The 18,405-nt window shown below is 43.2% G+C and overlaps 1 protein-coding gene across 1 annotated transcript; it reads left to right on the forward strand.

Annotated features, from left to right (window-relative positions):
* The first annotated feature begins 2,780 nt into the window (after positions 1–2,780).
* Positions 2,781–11,972, forward strand: LOC309394047 (snaclec coagulation factor IX-binding protein subunit A-like). Its single transcript, XM_081956734.1, has 6 exons — positions 2,781–2,911; positions 4,040–4,102; positions 5,579–5,691; positions 6,593–6,739; positions 10,562–10,667; positions 11,786–11,972. The coding sequence occupies exons 2-6, from the start codon at positions 4,048–4,050 to the stop codon at positions 11,854–11,856; spliced, it is 492 nt and encodes a 163-aa protein (XP_081812860.1). The 5' UTR covers positions 2,781–2,911; positions 4,040–4,047; the 3' UTR covers positions 11,857–11,972.
* Positions 11,973–18,405: the final 6,433 nt, after the last annotated feature.

Raw genomic sequence — 18,405 nt, forward strand, 5'->3', positions numbered from 1 at the left:
TTCTCCTCCTCCTCCTCCTCCTCCTCCTCCTTCTCCTGAAGTGGGTCCCTTGGGAATCTGTCAAATTTGGGGGACAAGAGCTACTGGTGTTTCCCAGCAGCTGAGATTTCAAGCCCTTTGCTTTGGATTCAGAAACCCACATGTATATTTTTTAACTGTTAAGAACGTGACCTCTGATAACATTGATAGCAAAGTTCCCCCATTGTACTATTCAAACCGATGTCCTCTTATCCTAAATCTCTCTAAAAGTCATGTCTCCTTAGAGTTGACCTGCACAGAGGGTGGAAGGGGATTAAATCCAGGGAATGTGAACTGCAACCTTTCCCCAGTCAAGTTCAGGCCCCACGCTAGAACTAAATATTTCTTGGCAGATAGCAGAATAAAAGAATTGGAAGAGACCTTGGAGGTCTTCGAGTCCACCCCCCTGCTCACCGAGGAGACCCTATACCATTCCAATCTCTTCTTAAAACCTCCAGTGATCGAAGCACCCATAACTTCTGGAGGGAAGCTATTCCATTGATTGATTGTCCTTACTGTCGGGAAATTTTTCTGTAGTTCTAGGTTGGTTCTCTCCTTGATTAGTGTCCATCCATTGCTTCTTCTGCCTTCAGGTGGTTTGGACAATAGGTTAACCCCCTCTTCTCTGTGACAGCCCCTCAAATATTGGAAGACTTCTTATGTTTGAGCCTTCTTTTTACTAAACTAGACACACCCAAATCCTGCAGCTTCTTATGTTTAAGCCTCCAGTCCCCTAATCCTCTTTGTTGCTCTTCTCTGCACTCTTTCTAGAGTCTCCACATCCTTCTTTATATCATGGCAACCAAAACTGGATGCAGAACTCCAAGTGTGGCCTTCCCAAGGCCTTGTAAAGTGTTACCCAAGAAGATCCTGATGCTAGGTCAGGCCTAACATTTCTGCCGTCCACTTATGCTCACCACGATCAACCAGAGGTCTTAATGGGAAAAAGTGGAATGCCAATGCACGCACACATGTTTGCACAGAGAAAGATGCACACCCATAAAACTAAGGTGACCAACCGTCCTCCTTTAGGGAGGACAGTCCTTCTTTTGTAAGTTCTGTCCTCCCTCGAAAAGTGTCCTCCTACATGTCCTCCTTTTTGATATTTGAAGACTAATCTGTTGCGCGTTATGTGACGTATTTTATTAAACAGTTTTTAATGGTGTTTTTTTTACTTCATCGCAGGTATATTGAACAGATATTGAATCTTGTGTTGAATTTTTATCTAAAGAAATGCTAGACATTAAAATAGACAATTGTCTCTTTGAAGAAATTAGAAGACTGAATGTATATTTAAATTCTGAAAAATTAATACAATGGGAAAATCAACATGTTGAAATTGATAAAAGATGGGTGGATATTTTCAGCCATTTCAAAAATGAACATATTCCATGTGAACATTTATTTATACTTGTTCAATTTACGTTGTGCTGCCCTGGAACTAATGCAGCAGTTGAAAGAGTTTTTTTCAATTGCCAATGATTTTTCGACAAGTGAGAAATCGAGATTGAATGTTGATACTCTAGCTGCAGCACTTGCCGTAAAATTCAATATGAAGGATATTTCTTGTTCAGATATTTCCAATATATTGTTAGAAGATGATACATTGACAAAAAATATTAATTCAATAGAAAAGTACTCATTTAAATAATAATTAACAGGCATGTAAGCATAATTACAATATAAAATGTTGCAAATGTTTTTATTATGCATATATCATATTTTAGTGTATTATTGTTGCAATGAATAAAATATTTCTTTTACTTACGATATATATTTTCCAATTTATTTGTCCTCCTTTTCATTGTAAAAAAGTTGGTCACCTTAATAAAACACCATAAAGAAATAAAAACACTGTAAAAGGAACCTCCTGGGTGGATTTACCATCTTAGAGACTATTAATACTGAGATGATTATATGGTTTTATTATTTTATGACATGCTGCTCTTGAATGTTTGGCTCCAAACCAGGATATTATAGAATAGAATAGAATTCTTTATTGGCCAAGTATTATTGGACACACAACGAATTTGTCTCTGGTGCAGAAGCTCACAGTGTACTTAGAAACAGCGAGTAATAAGTCATAATCGTACTTATCACGAGAGGTCATCTCAAGGTCCTATTATGAGGGACCATAATCAAAGGAGGAAATTCTAGGATAAATTCAGTCCCAAAAACAACCTAACACTTTGCGATTTTCTTTTTTTTTTTAATTATTTTTTAAAAAACTTTATTCCGAAGTTAAAATACAAACTTCAACAGAAAAAAAGGAAATAAAAACAAAGCAAAACGGGACAAGATAAAAAAATATGAATGAGAAATAAATAATAATTAAAAACCTGAACATAACATAAATTGTCTCCCTTAGTTAAATACTGATAAATACATTTCAATAATAATAATTCCCCTCCCTTGCAAAACAGGCCTACAGTTTATAAACTTCTTCAACCCTCTTTGGCCAGCTAATTTGTCCTACCCTCTATTTACTCCATAAAAAATAAACCCCATTAACAAGTAAAACCAACGACAAAATTAAAGTTTAAAGCGCTCTAATTACAATCTGTTCTTGTAATTAACACATAAGACAGTCCACAACGACTTCTAATCTACCATAAACCATTGCAATCATTATCTCTGATCTGTCCAAGAGCAAACATCTTTAATGGATTCTTAATAATAAAATAATAAGAGGCTGGAGAAAGCAGCTGAGTGATAGGTTTCTCTGTCCTTTGCAGGAAGTGGACGACAGCTGCTTTCCAGAAATCCCCATCCTGTTTTGCATCTCCTTATCCTGCCCCGCAGGGTGTGATCCTGTGAGTTCAGGTATATAAGCTGGAAAAGAGACCTTGGTGATTTAGAGGATTTCTCCTTCAGATTGGATCCCTCTTTGAAGGTGAGAGTCACAGATTATAGAAAGAAGAGTAGCATGGTGTAACGAGAGAGAGAGAGAGAGAGAGAGAGAGAGAGAGAGAGGGGGGGGGGATTATAACATATTTGTACTTATAATTGCTGTGAAGAATATCAGAAGCTGCTAACATCTTTTTTCTTTTCTATTTTTCTTTAGCTCCCCTCCCTTTGGTCTTTCTTTCTTTCTTCTTTTTTCTTCCTAACTTTGTATTTGTTTATATTGGTTGTCAATGTTCATGTTTAAAAGTTTTAATACTTTTAATAGCAATAGCTTCAGGGACACTTTGGATCTCACAGCTATGTATGTATCTATGCCTCTTGCTCTGATTAAAAGGATTTTCAACAAAATCAGGATATTTTATTCAGATGTAAAACCTTCACCCCCTTTTTAAAAATGCCTGTAGTTTGAAATTCTTCAACCTCTCTTGCAAGAATTCCAGGAGAAAAAGATAAAAGAGGTCATTTATTTGATGGATGAGGGATCATAGCATCTTGTGTTATAAGCGACTGAAAATCCTGTCTCTCTCCTAAGAGGTTGATGGTTTGCATTGTCTGTGTTTATGTCTTTCTTTCTCCATTTCTGGCAGCCAATTCACAGGTTTAAAAGGTGGGGGGAGGGGCAGGGAGAATTGCTTTTCTTGCCCATAGAAGAGATGAAGAGAAGAGGAAAATCAAGAGGGGCGGGACTTAAAACAAGGATCCCTTCCATTTAGGCGTTGAATTCATTGGGGCTGGGGATTAACAAAGGGTCCTTCTCCAAATTCTTCTATGGGGTAGCCTGCTCTGACTTTACACCATCCAAACATTCTGGACCACACCAACTATGACCAGATCCTAGTGGTCACAATGGAGGGAACCAACTAGGAGAGCAAGAAGCTCAGGATCAACATTTTGAGAATTACGGGCTGTGATTCCTGGCAGTCCGGGGTCTCTACCAATTGCTCAGTGTGGCTCTAGGGAGGGGAGGGGGCTGCAATCCAGAGATGAACAGGTGGGTTTCACGGTTGAGATGAGTGCTCGGTTCTTCCTTCTGGGGAGGGGCACCCGAAAGAGGGTGACCTGGTGTGGTTGGAGAACATCCAAGGTTCTTCTCAACTTCTGTTTCCCTCCTCAGGTTTGGAGATGCTTCTCATCACTTGCTTCATCTTTGGCCTTTTGGGCAGCCTTACCTGGGCAGGTAAGTTGTTGCCAGCAAAGCTGATATATCCCACCTCCATCCTGCTTCCCCATGGGTCCCCATTTAACTAGTCCTTGGTTTGTTTTAATGTTTTATTCTTAATGGGAGAGCCTCTACTTTAGCTATGATCCATTTAGATGAATTAAGAAAGACATGGAGTTCCAGAAGGCCTCCGGGCCTCATTATATGGACACCAAAGACTGGTATCTACAGGATGAGACTGGCATCTGTCCACTGAACAGGACCTGGGCATTTTACGTCCCCTGGGTCACCTCTGGCCCTTTGGCTCTCTCTGTCTGGCCCACGTGAGGTCAGTCGGAAATCGTGAATCAAATGCAAATCAGTGTACATCATGCACGCAATACAACTGCACTGCTTTTATCCTGAAGGCAACTTTTTGTTTTCAGTTTGTGTATGTGGGTTCCTGCGTCCCTACAGACCTTCATAGCCCCCATTGGTTCAGACCTCCCCAACAGTCCCAATTTCTGATGTGGCCCCTTGGGAAAATTAATTGCCCACTGAACCCATAATATAAGGAAAATAATATATTTATAATCCCACTTTACTTTTTTTTCCAGTTACAAATATCAGACTGATAAAAATCCATCCTAATCCCAATGGACTCGTTCAGTTATGTCGCTCCTTCCAGCCTTACAATACAATACAATACAATACAATACAATACAATACAATACAATACAATACAATAGCAGAGTTGGAAGGGACCTTGGAGGTCTTCTAGTCCAACCCCCTGCCTAGGCAGGAAACCCTATACCGTTTCAGACAAATGGCTATCCAACATCTTCTTAAAGACTTCCAGTGTTGGGGCATTCACAACTTCTGGAGGCAAGCTGTTCCACTGATTAATTGTTCTCACTGTGAGGAAATTTCTCCTCAGTTCTAAGTTGCTTCTCTCCTTGATTAGTTTCCACCCATTGCTTCTTGTTCTACCCTCAGGTGCCTTGGAGAACAGTTTGACTCCCTCTTCTTTGGGGCAACCTCTGAGATATTGGAAGACTGCTATCATGTCTCCCCTGGTCCTTCTTTCTATTAAACTAAACATACCTAGTTCCTGCAACCGTTCTTCATATGTTTTAGTCTCCAGTCCCCTAATCATCTTTATTGCTCTTCTCTGCACTCTTTCTAGAGTCTCCACATCTTTTTTACATCGTGGCGACCAGAACTGAATGCAGTATTCCAAGTGTGGCCTCACCAAGGCATTATAAAGTAGTATTAATACTTCACGTGATCTTGATTCTATCCCTCTGTTGATGCAGCCTAGGACTGCATTGGCTTTTTTGGCAGCTTCTGCCCACGGCTGGCTCCTATTTAAATGGTTTCCTTCCTTCATGGAATAAAATATTTTTCTTCTCTCGAATGTTTATCGAATAGTTATAACCGTCTCTTTTGCTCAAGGATCTCTCAACCTTGTTAATGTCCATGAAGATAAAGTCCATTTTTATTCTGTTCTCCCAGCAGGTCCTCGTGGCCGGAGTGTCTGTCCTTCTGGCACCTTTGCCTTTAAAGATGGAAGCAACTGGAATTGCTACAAGTTCTATGAGGATAAGTCCACATTTCAAGAGGCTGAGGTAACTCACCTGAGCGGGAAGAATTCCCTTAATTCGGCCCAGAGGTTTTCCAACTTCACAATGTCAAAAAGTTTGTGTCATTTTTTAAATGAAGAGCACCTGCTTCTCCTAAAAAAAGAGTTAAAAGTCTGCAAGAAAGAGTAAAATAAAATATTTTAATAATTCTCTTGAATTCCCTTCAGTTTAATGGGATGAACGGCATGGCTTCACTTCAAAATCTGAGTGAAATTTGTTAAAGGAAGTAAAACTCCAGTCTACATCTAACTGCTACATTTACATGGGATTGGGTATCATGTGTGATTTAACATGTAGTGCATCTCAGCTATTGTCTTATCTATGTTGTGGGAACAAGGTCAACAATCGGGTAACAAGTGTCCTCACTTAGCAACCATTCTCAGTTATGACAGTGATGAAAAGGTATCTTTATGGCCAATCCTCACACTTATGGCAGTTGCAGTTGCTTAGGCCAATTGTGGTTCTTAAATGAGAGCCTTCAAAAGTTCACGCCATTTTGTTTCAAAGTGGCCCCTTGTCTCTAAGAGTGTCTCTTTATTTCCACACACCAACACCAACATCCTCCCCTCTTCTCTCTCTCTCTCCCACACCTCCTTTGTATGTCCCACTTTACTGCTGACACCACTTTCATACCCCACTCATAAGCGGGAGAGTCATCTTCCCCAATATATATATATATTCCTTATTTTTCCTTGTTGGGCAAGAAAATCATGCTCACATTTGCAGCCCCTCTTAGGAGAACTTCTACTGGAGGGACATGGCTGAGAGGACCTTGTCTAACCCAACTGCAGAGTTCCTGGGTTGGTAGACCGGGATAGTAGCAGACATGAGGGGGACAACATGGTTTGCGGGTGCTAAGATGGTTTTGGTTCTTCTCTCTTTGCAGCAAGAGTGTCAGCACAATTGGAAAGGCCATTTAGCATCTTTCAGAAATGACAAGCAGGCAGCAATCATTGGTGCCTATGTCGCTAAGGAAAACATAGAGGATGATTACGTCTGGATTGGGCTCAGCCGAGAGGAAGGGTCCTCTATGGTGAGTATTTGGTCCTCCTGCCTCTGAGCAATTAGCAGCTGTTTTCCATACAGACGTTTCTTGTTTTAAAGAATTTAATTGATTTTTAAACATTTATGGGAAAGGGTAAATGGATATACAAAAATTTTTGGCAGCTCCAAAAGTTTCTAGGGGTAGAAATCTCTCCAAATCTTACAACTTTTACAGAAAAGAAAAGAAAAAACATAAAAGATAAGGAGAAACATGGTATCCAGTAGGTTCTGGAATCTGAGAAAGAAGGACATTCTTTCAAGTTCTATCTTTACCATAAAATTTTCCAATTCTGTATTCCCCTTCTGGACTGCCTTAACCTCCTCCCCCAGCCCGGCAGCATCCTCCTCCAGCACACCAATCCTTTGTTTATTTTCTGTTGTTTGCTGCTGTGTACCTTTAAGCTGTTCTCTAAAATCTGCACCTCTTTTTTCAACTCATTTTGTCCCTGCATAAGAGCCTGGAACATTTGTATAACAGATAAGTCTTTTGAACTCTCTCCAGTCCCTTCTTGTTGTGAGAATGATGAAATTTTTGTCTGTTGAGTCATTGGGCTGGATGTAGAAGATGTAGGTGCCAAAGCTGCCTTGCCTGAAGGTCGTTTTCTGGGCCCCATTTGTCTGAGTTCAGAGATAACTGTAAAACTTTTGCAAAAGAAATGGCATCTGTGAAGCATGCAGCCGAGCGAGTCCAAGAAGACAGGCAAATCCAAAAGTGAAAGTTAATCCTCAGTCACAGTTCCAAGCCAAGAAGTCACAAGAAAGAAAAAAATCAAATAATCCATGTCCAGAAAGACCACATAACAGGAGAAGCTCCAGGAGTCCTTCAGGGGGAATAGTAATATAAAGCCAGACTTTCTTCAAAGGTAGTTTCAAAAGTCAGATTTCATTTATAAGTGCGAGGAAGAAGACGGAAGCAGGCCATCTTGGCTGCCCCTTTCACAGGGAACCAGGGAGCAGAACATCAAAAATTTCCATAAAGTTTTTAAAACAACTCAGCAATCGCCTATTGCAATTGTAATGTAAATCTTTTCACATAGTTAGTACAAGTGACTAATTCAACTTTTTTCTCTCTCTCCATTCCGAGATTGAGAGATAGTCCAAATGCCGCTTTGCCTGAGAGGGGTAAAAAAAACCCCTCCAATCTTCCTATTTCAAATAGATTGAATCCACAATTTACAAAAAGCTGCTGCTCATCAATTAAAAGGGGTTAGGGAGATTGGAGTGAACTTCTCACCTCCAGTACTTCAGCCGCTACTTCTAATTAGCTATTTCCTTCCGGAATCCATTCAGCGAAGGTGCTGCTATGCACCCCCCACGCTCCCCGGCTCCTGAGGCGAAGCTGGAAACCCCCCCATGGCTGCCGCCGATCCGGGGGTTCCAGCAAGCCGCCCTATGGCAGGTGGTCCCTCCAAAACCGCCTGTGCTCCTAAAAGGAGCCCACCGGAGAAGCGAGCAGCGGACCAACGTCCGTCGCCTTTGGAAACCGGAAGTGATCTCCATACAGATGTTTCTTGAGTGATGATTTACGTCATCCTTGAAAAGCCCAGCAACCTTGCTCCATCTCCATTCCCTGATGGTGGTCTTGTCCCATGTTAATGAGTTAGACAATCCTGTTTATAGCTAATTGGGTTTATTTAAGTTAAATTGGCTCAGTGTTTTTCAATATGAAATCCATGTAGTCTACTAGGGAAGAGTGAAGAGCAGGAGGAAGGGGCAGAGTTGAAAGCTGAAATGAGTGGAAATATGGTCAGGAAACACCTTCATCTGATGAAGGACTTCAAGTCCTCAGGTTTTGAAGGAAATAGTTGATGGTTGGGATGAACTTTTGTGAATTTGAGAAATCCTGGAGACTGTTGGAACTGCCAGCAGACTTAGAGGAGAAAAAATACATCCTTGTCTTTAAAAGGGGGAAAAGCACAATGCAAAAATGCAGCTGTAGACAGTCTGATATTGATACCTGGGAAGATTCTTGAGGAGATGATAAAGAGATTGATCACAATAAGCACTTTGAAGACAATGTCTTAACTCCCAGATGCCTGTAGGCATTTGTCCGGAATAAACCCTGCCCAACTGTCTTCAACTCACTGTTTCCTCAGATAGTTTAGTAGATTAGGGTCATGCAGCAGACGTAATATATCTTGATTTCAGTAAAGCATTTGAAAGGATACAGTACTCTAGTAATTTCCAATCAGCAATTTAATTGTGTCTCACAGAGTCTTGAGAATTAATTGGAAGAGATTTGAATATCATATTTTTCAGTCTCCAAGACAAACGTGTCATGTTTCCAACTTAAAGTTCTCCCAAAGTTTTCTTTCTAAGTCCCTTATCATCTTGATAGCTCTGGAGACTCTTCAACTTGTCAAGGCCCTTCCTAAAATACAATTGCCAGAACTGGACACAATATCCTAGTTAACACCACAAGAATTAATCCTGGATCTTTGGCTTGCCAATATTTTCATCGTTGCTTTGAATGAAGGAGTGCAAAACTGGCATAGAGAGTACCCTTGTTGTTCTTGTTCCGTTGCTAAGTCATGCCCAACTCTTTGCAACCTCCACAGACCGTAGCACGCCAGGCCCCCCATCCCCATCCTCCACTCTTCCCAGACTTTGCCCCAAATGTAATACCTTAGAGTGGTGTTTCTCAACCTCACCCATTTTAAGCGCTATAGAGTTCAACTCTCAAATAATAATAATAATAATAAATTTGGATTTATTAGCCGCTCCCTTTCCAAGTAGGACTCGGGGCGGCGTACAATGGAGCATAAAACATAAAAAATATATAACAACACCAAACGTACATATATACACAACACACATAGTGTGTCAAAGTCCCTAGAAGTTGGGAGTCAAAGTCCATACATCTTAAAATGAACTAGAACTCAAATGATCTTCATGAGACAGACAAAGAGTCTGAATGCAACTGCTGGAAATGCAAAGTTCTTTTCTTAGAAAATAAAACCTAAAAGCACCAGCGTCACATGAAGGGAGCCACTTGGCTATTCACAGGAGCAAAATTCTCCACCCCCCCAAAAAGGGAAGTAACTGTTCTGTGGGGTCCTTCATGCTCTCTCCCTCCCCCCCTCTCCTTTTTTGCAAAAGTCTCATCACCCAACTAGGTAATAACTTCAGTGCTAGAAGGGAGGGGGGTTTGCTCTCTGTTTACGTACAAGTGGCTTGCTCTGCCAGTGTTGATGGGGGTGGGGGTTCCTTTATTAGGCTGTTGTTTACTTTGCTTGTCTGAGGTGAGAGTTCCTTGATTGGGGTATTCTGTACTTCTTGACTGTAAATCCTCCCTTCTAGTGCTGATGATCTCCCCTACTAGGGGTCATGAAAGGTCTGCAAGAAAACCACCAAGCCTAGAAAGCACCAAGGACCACACAGCCCTCCTCCTCCTCCTCCTCCTCCTCCTCCTCCTCCTCCTCCTCCTCCTCCTCCTCCTCCTCTTCCTCCTCTTCCTCCTCCTCCTCCTCCCATACGCCCTTCTAGTGCTGATGATGTTTCCTAGTTGGGTCATGGCTCAAAGGTTCAAGTGTCCTTGTAGCCCCAGAGACCTTGGACTCTGGGCATAGCCAGAGTGAGAGCAGTAGCAGTAGCGCTTGGACTTATCTACTGCTTCATGCACCCAAAGAGTCTAACTGAGTCTCTGTAAGAGGCGTGTGGCGCATGCTTGCACAAAGACCTAATCAACAGGACTTCCCCCTTTGGATTAACGTAAACTAAACTCAGAATTGGAAAATAAAATGTTCTATCTCCCCCCTCCCCTGTGTCTCCCACTCACCCACCTCAACATGCTTTATTCTACATGGCACAGAGTACTGGATGGCGCTGGGTTGATGGATCACTATCCAGGTACAGAAAGTGGGCCTCTTCCGAACCCAAAGGCGAAAGTTACCTTTGTGTCACTCTCAAACCTTCTGGTCAGTATGAAAAGTTTTCATTCCTTAGTATGGTTGGAGTTTGCATCTGTAATTCCAGGAAAGCAGGGGAGGGGAGGCGGAGGGAGGGAGGGAAGACAGGGATGGTAAGGGAAAGGAAGGAAAAGATGGGAAGGGAATGGAAGGGGAAAAAGGAAAAGGAAGGGAAAAAGGGAAGGGAGATATCCATACAGATCCTGGGAATAATGCTCAACCTGAAGGAGACTTTTTTGAGGTGGATGATTTAAAGTATTTATTGGGGAACCTTAAAAGGCCAAAGTTAGCAATTCCTAAAGAAAAAGAAAGGGCTAGTTCCTCATCTCAGCCCAGAGGCAACCCAGTCTAACTGCTTCTTCCTGCTACTTCTCCCTCACTGTCAAAGCTGGAGAGGTTTTGTGAATGCCTGATTTTATTTCAGACATTTATATTTCCCTGGCCACCCGGCTCAACCAAGGGGACTCTGAGTGGCACATGGCAACAAAAATAAACATACAACCTAAAAGATCCACTGTGTTTCATTTTAAAAAGGAAGCCAGATGTGCCAAAACTGCAGTCTGAACAGAATAGATTAATGCCTTGTTTTTCAAGATGGGCAACTTTAAGAAGCGTGGCCTTCAGCTCCCAGAATCCCCCAAGCAGAGGCCCAAATGCTTGAGGAAAGACCGGGGTCTTGAGTGCCTTCATGAAAGAGTCGAGTCTGTTGTAGCTCAGCAGGAAGATTGTTCAAGAGCAGAGAGGCAGCCACCGAGAATGGACCCTTCCTGGATCCCATCAGATGGCAGTGCTTAGATGAGGGGAGCTGCAGGATGCCACCCCCCCCCCACCTGTAGGAGAGGAGCAGGCTGAGCTGGAAGGTGGAGTTAAACATGTCATCTGTGTGAAGTCTTTGTGTCACCACCAGAGACCTAAGTCTAGTCCTCTTGAGCTCTGTTGAGCCTTACCTAGTGCCAATTTAGCTTTGACCATTAGTTGACTAGATTCTGTGTATTGGAGCTATTTGTCCTTGAAACCACCCATGAGTGGACAGGCAGATGTAGGTGAGAAAGGATACTCTGCAAGTAGCCAAATCCTATGTACGTCAGGCTCTAAAGGAGACCCCCTCCCGTGTTCTTTTCTTTCAGAGTACTTGACTTGGGTTAATCTATCCTGTAACCACAAACGTCCTTTTCTCTGCAAATGGAAACCCTCTTAAGCCACGTCTGCAGATGGAGTTAGAGGGGCTCCCCATTGATTGGAAACCTGAGCTGAGATCTTGAAATCTACCTTCTCCATGCGCAAAACTTCTTCGCCACAAAGACCATCTGGAGGTCAAGAAGTCGATTCCTCTAGTCTTGCTTCTCTTCCCCTCTTTCTTGATAATAAAGTCTATTGCTCTGCCTTTGTCTTGAGTTTGGCTTTTCTCTCCCAGGGGCTCCAGGGCCCCTCCCTCAATAAGCCTCAGGGGGAAGAGGGTGTTGGGTCTGCAGATGACTTCCTGGTCACCAAACACACAATGCAACCTTCTCCTGAGGTCCTGCTCCCCCCCCCACTTTCTCTGAGGTTCTGACAGGTTCTGGAGAACCGGCAGCTGAGGTTCTGAGTAGTTCAGCGAACCAGCAAATGCTACTTCTGGCTAGGACCAGAGTGGGGAGGGAATGGAGATTTTGCAGTGTCCTTCCCCTGCCACGCCCACCAAGCCACACCCACAGAACCGGTAGTAAAAATAATTGAATTTCACCACTGGAGAGGTGATATGATAGCAGAGTTCCAATATCTCAGGGGCTGCCACGAAGAAGACGGGGTCAACCTCTTCTCCAAAGCACCAGCTTCTCATCCAGGAAGCTTCTTCAGTTCTGAGTGGATGGTGGGGAATGAGCTGTCAGAACTGAAGAAGCTCCTTGGATGAGAAGTGAAAAGTCTTCAAGGAAAAACCAAGGCTTGTTGCCTTTTGAAAAAAGTATCCTTGAGGCAACCATGACCCGGATGACTGAGAATCTCCGCAGTCATCCTTTTATTGGCAATAAAATGAATACAAGTGCTGAGTACAAATGGAACTTTTTATTGAGTACTCGAATTACTGAATTATTGCACTGAAGTATTATTATTATTATCGATCCCATGAATGACTGAAAAAAGGGCTCTTGAAAGAATTAAGTCCATCCAGATCACAACGAAACTTCATCTTCATCTGTTTCTTAAAAATGGTAAGATGATTGTTGAGTCTGTTTCTCGGGTTGGTAGATTTCCAAGATGTACAAATACTGTTATTGTTGTTATTGTTAATAGCAATAGCAATAGCACTTAGACCAGTGGTGGGTTTCAATTTTTTTTAGAACCTATTCTTTAGGTGTGGCCTGTTTTGTGGGAGTGGCTTGGCAGTCATGTGACCAGCTGGGAGTGGCCAAGTTGATGTCACTCACCAGGAGATGTCATGGATTGGGTAAAATGTGGTGAAGCTCACTTAACAACGCCCTTGCTTGGCAACCAAAATTATGGGCTCAATTGTAGTCATAAGTCAAGGACTATCTCTACCTTCCTCTGCATGGCAGCCTTGTTGTGAAGGTTCCAAGAGTTGCCATAATTAATTTACGAGCCCTGAGACGAAACTATTTCTCCTTTCTGGCAATTTTCCTCTCTGTTAGAGGCACCAAAATAATCCATACAATGTAAGGTTTCCTGCTGCAGCAGGGGGTTGGACTAGATGACCTCCTAGTAGCCTTCTAGCCCTAAATTGCTGTGCTGTTTTTATTTCTTTCTGCTAACAAAGAAACCTGCCTGAGGCTCATTCCACATGCCTACCAGATAGAGATAACGAGATAATGACCCTAGAGAAAGTTTGGCTCCATTTGCAAGCAGGGAATCATCCAAACCCTTTTAGAAACACAAAGCTCATATTGCACAAACCCCAAAACTCCAAAAACATAAAATCATCTATATAAATAAATACACCATAGCGTTCATTTCTTGAGTATAGTATATTCGATATTCGGAACAGTTCGGCCTCTCTCCAGCTTCGTCCCGACGGCCCCTTTATATGTGTGGCTGGACTGCGGCTGCATCCTTTCCCCTTTCCGCCCCTCCTCCGACGAGCTTCGCCATTTCCACCAAGGGGAGCCAAAGCCTTTTGGCCTCCCCCTTCCCCTCTCTCTCCTCCTCTCCCACCAGGCCTTTGCTGTCTGTGGCGGGGCGGTGCCTGCCCCATTCCTCGGCCACCTCCTCCCACCCTTAAGCCAGCCTCCCCCGCCCAGCCCAGTGGAGCTCCAGAGGAGATGGAGGCGGAGTGTCTCCTCAGCCCGGCCAGCAGTGCACGCTCTCTCCACCCCTCTCACAGGGAGCCAGCTATGGCCTCGCCAAGGCGGCTCCGATGGGGTGGCGGAGGTGTCAGCCTGAGACACAGCTGGGCTGGGGCGGCCGCTGGGTGCCCCATGAGGTGGCGACTACAGTGGTGATGACTTCTCTGGATGGGGCCGCGGCCAGCGGGGGCTGCCTCGCATCCGCATCGCCATGGGCAGCTCCTTCCTCCTCCTCCTGCTCCTCAGGGGAAGCCGGCCGCCTCCTCTCGCTGCCATCGTTGAGGGAAGCCGGGTCGGGGGCGGCGCCCGACTCCTCCTCCTCTCCTCCTCAGCTCGGCCAGGCTGGGGCCTGTGGGGGCGTCCTCCGTGGCAGCTCTTGCAGGGCAACCGTGGGTCACTTCCATGCGTGGGCCGCCTCTGCCGGGGGATTTGCGCTTTCTCTTTTCTTTCTTTTCCATTTAACCAGACTGGGCCACAGCAACGGGTGGCCAGGTACAGCTAGTGGTAGAATAAAAAGAAATAAACCTGGGATCAGAACTGCCACGGAGGTTCATAACTGTTGAATCTGTTTTTGGGGGCTTATAAAGTTAAGGCGTGGATCATGGGGCTCATTCAAAAGAAAGCCTAAATGTCATTTTTCAACGTCTTACCTAAAGGACTCTCTACTCAAGCACAATACAGATTGGGAAACTACAATTACGGCTGGGTTAAATTAGCACCAGGGCTCTGGACTGCTTCTGAGGTTGCCCTGATGAATTCCAACTGTAAGAAAGCTGAAATTTAGGATGTGCTATCAACCCACACGATGGGTCAAGGGCGTTTTCTATTAGAATAGAATTAAATTCTATCCAAAAATTTTACTTTTGCAATACAAGGTCATTCTGGACACCGGAGCCATTTTCCTTCCAGGCAAAGAAAGAAATTCAATAAGCAGCCCCTAATTTCCGTGGGGTGCAACCTTGGGGAAGGGGCTGCTTTGCTCAGCCCATAGAGATCGGAGCAGAGACCTAGCCCAGCAGAGGCTGAGACCCCTGCCCAGAAAGTCATCTCCAGAACTCCTCCCCCCCCTTGCTGTTGCCCGTATCTGGGAGAGACAGCAAGCGAGGTCCTCCCCCTTCCAGCCCAAGGAGCTTTTCCCTCCCCACCTCTCCGGCTCCCCCACCCCCAATCCGGGAGCTCAGCCTTTCCCTGGATTGACCTGCAGAATCATCTGGGCTTCCCCCAGGAGGAGTCTTGGGGGCTGGAGAGGCTGAATGCCATGAGGCTCTGCAGGGCTGGGGTGGGGGGTGGGGGGGCAATTGGTGATTTAAACTTGAGCTGGCCCTGCATGCAGATAGCTTTGCCAAACCCTGTCCTGCAGCTACAATGCAACACAATCTCAACACATCCTCCTTCCATTGTTGTTATAAGAGGGTAGAATAACAGAGTTGGAAGGGATCTTGGAGGCCTTCTAGTATAACATATAACCACATAACCAATTTGTTCTTTCCTGCACCTTTTCAATTTAAAGTTATGAAGACTTGTGGACTTCAACTCCCAGAATTCCACAGCCAGGCATGCTCAGTTCCGATTTAAAGCGACAGCATTTGTTTTTCTCCTTTGCAAAAGAACTTTCCTTCTTTCTTTTTCTTCTCCCTTCCCCTCCTCCCTCTCTCCCCCCCTCTCTCAAACACACACACACAGAAATTGGATTGGATTACCTCTCCTACCCCCTTCACTCACTCACTCACTCACTCACTCACTCACTCACTCACTCACTCTCTTTCTTTCAAACAAACAAACACACACACACACACACACAGCTTCACTGATTACAAGTTGGATTGGATAGCTTTTCCAATGGCTTGAAAGCAGCTCCTCTGCCACCCCCCCATTCCCCTGCTGCCTTCCCCAAACACCTCCCCCATTGCAAATGCAGCCTGCTGTCTGGGTGGGAAATGCCTGGAACACAATAAAGCCCACCCATTCACCTCCTGCTGGCAGGCTGGGGTGGGAGGAGAGGCAGAGAAGCCAGAGAGGAGCCTTCCGAAAGAAAGGGGCTGGGGGAAAGTGTGTGCGCTACAGCATGGTTCTTTGCCTGGCTTCCTGCCTCCTCCTGTGGTCTCCTCAGTGCTCGCTTATGCTCTCCCTCCTCAAGTGTAGTTTGATTGCAGGCGGAGCCTTTTCAAACTTGTAATCAGTGAAGCTGGGGTGGATTTTTGCATAGCTTTATTCAGCTGTGTGTGTGTGTGTGTGTGTTTGTGTGTGTGAAATGGATGGGGGCCTGGGGAGGAAGTCACTACACTTGGGGAGGGAGAGCATGAGCGAGCACTGAGGAGACCACAGGAGGAGGCAGGAAGCCAGGCAAAGAGCCATGCTGTAGCACACACACTTTCCCTTGATCGGCTATGTAAAAATCCAGGGCAGGAGAGAAGTGTGTCGTTTTGGTGAGAATTTTTTTTCTTTTTTGCTATTTGAGGGCACACCCTAAAAGGTGAAAATAAAAGTTAAAATTGAAGACTGAAGAGAATAAGCCACGAATTTAAGCCAAGTCAAGTCAAACTGAACGGTTTTTTCTTTCTCCTTTTTATTGTTGGAATTTGAATGGATTTTAGAAATGCAGTTTACCTTTTCAACCGGACTGACTTTTATTTTCTCCTCTTTTTCCTTTGAATACATTGATACAATTAATTTTTATTGCTCAAGCCCTTCCCACCCTTTCTTTCTCCTATTTTCTTCTAATGCTTTAATGCTTAATGTCTTATTGTTTTTCTTCACTCTTGAATCCCCCTTTTTAAGCGTAAAAGGAGGGGAGTGAAAGGGAAAGGGGGTGGGGGGATAAGTAGCACTGCCACCCAGAGGCTTGGAAACACTGTTTTTCCTTCTGCATGAGTGTTTTGGGGATAGCTGCTCTCTCCAAGGTTATAACGTTTAGCCAAGGAATGATAATAGAATGAGCATGGAGGTATGTTTACACCAGCTGCTCTTTTTGTGATATCATTTATGCACGGAACTTTGGTTTGAAAGGAAAATAGAACACCAAAGAGAAAGCCTAGAGTGATCTTGAAAAAGTTTTCATCTTGTAAAAGTTGAGACTTTATTGGTGGCAGTGTCTCCCTCCCTCCTTTGATACTCTTCCTTTCCTTCTTCTCTACTTAATTATTTTCAGCTGGTCTCAGGCCGTTTGTAGAAGAGGTTTGGCTTTTTCCTCTTTCTTTTGTTAAAGGAGCCCTGTACCTTTTTTACTCTCCTTTTTTTGTGGATGCATGCATAGTTGCTCACTTCTGGTTTTCTCCTTTCCCTTTTTGTTTTTTTTCTTTGCTGGATTTTGAAGAACCTGAAGATTTTTATTTTTATTTTTATTTCCTTTTTGTGATTGATTTATAAAAAGTTTTCCTTTCTATTTTTTATTTTTTTTATTTTATCCCCCTTTTTTCTTTTTCTTTTTTCTTTAAAACAATTGGACCAATTGGATTAGGGCATACAAGAGCCTGAAGATATTTTTCTGATTTTTCTGATTTTTCATTACTATTGCAAAATATTAATATGTTAATATGTTAATATTTGTATGATGGGGGACTTCAATGGGATTGTAGATCAAAATATGGATTACAAAACATCAAAGAAAACAAAATTAAATAGAAAGACTCTTCCAAAATCCTTTTTTAAAATGACTGATGAAATAGACTTAAAAGATGTATGGAGAGAAAGAAATCCCACAAGAAAACAATACACCTTTTACTCAAATAGACATTCCTCATGCTCAAGAATAGATAGGATTTGGATTACAACAGAACTGATTTGTAACACAGAGGAGGCTGACGTAGAAACAAATACCTGGGCGGATCACAATCCAATGACAATTAAATGGAAAGGACAAAGGAGAAGATCTAGATGGACGATAAACAATACGATATTAAAAGAGAAGGACTTTGTACAGAAAATGGAGAAAGAACTGGCTTTCTTCTTCAAAGAAAACAGAAAAGAAGATACATCAAGGCAGAATCTTTGGGACACAATGAAGGCCTGTGCCAGAGGTTTGATAATAGACTATACAAGGAAACTATACAAGGAAAAGAAATACAAAGAAAAGGCAAGCCTTCAAAGTACTAGACGATGACTACAAGAGATGTGAAAAAGAGTTCCAGAAATCTCCTCAAAAAAAGGACATTAAAAACAAACTGGACACGATTAAACACAAAATGGGATTAATGGAAAAGGAGGAATTAGCACAAAAATTAGAGGTGCTAAACAGAACTACTTTGAAAATGCAAACAAATGAGGCAGATGGTTAGCATATAAATTGAAAAAAGAGAGAGAATCAAGAAAGATACTACAACTAATAGATGATCAAGGGCAAATGTATTATTGAAATGAAGAGAAGAAAAAAATTACTATTGCAAACTGTATGAACAAGAGATTATAGAAGAGGGAGGAGTTAAACAATACTTACAGAAAGTCAATTTACCCCAAATACCTAAAGAAACTGA

This window comes from Natrix helvetica (genome assembly GCF_964273705.1).
Source record: "Natrix helvetica genome assembly, chromosome: 6".
Classification (NCBI taxonomy): Eukaryota; Metazoa; Chordata; class Lepidosauria; order Squamata; family Natricidae; genus Natrix; species Natrix helvetica.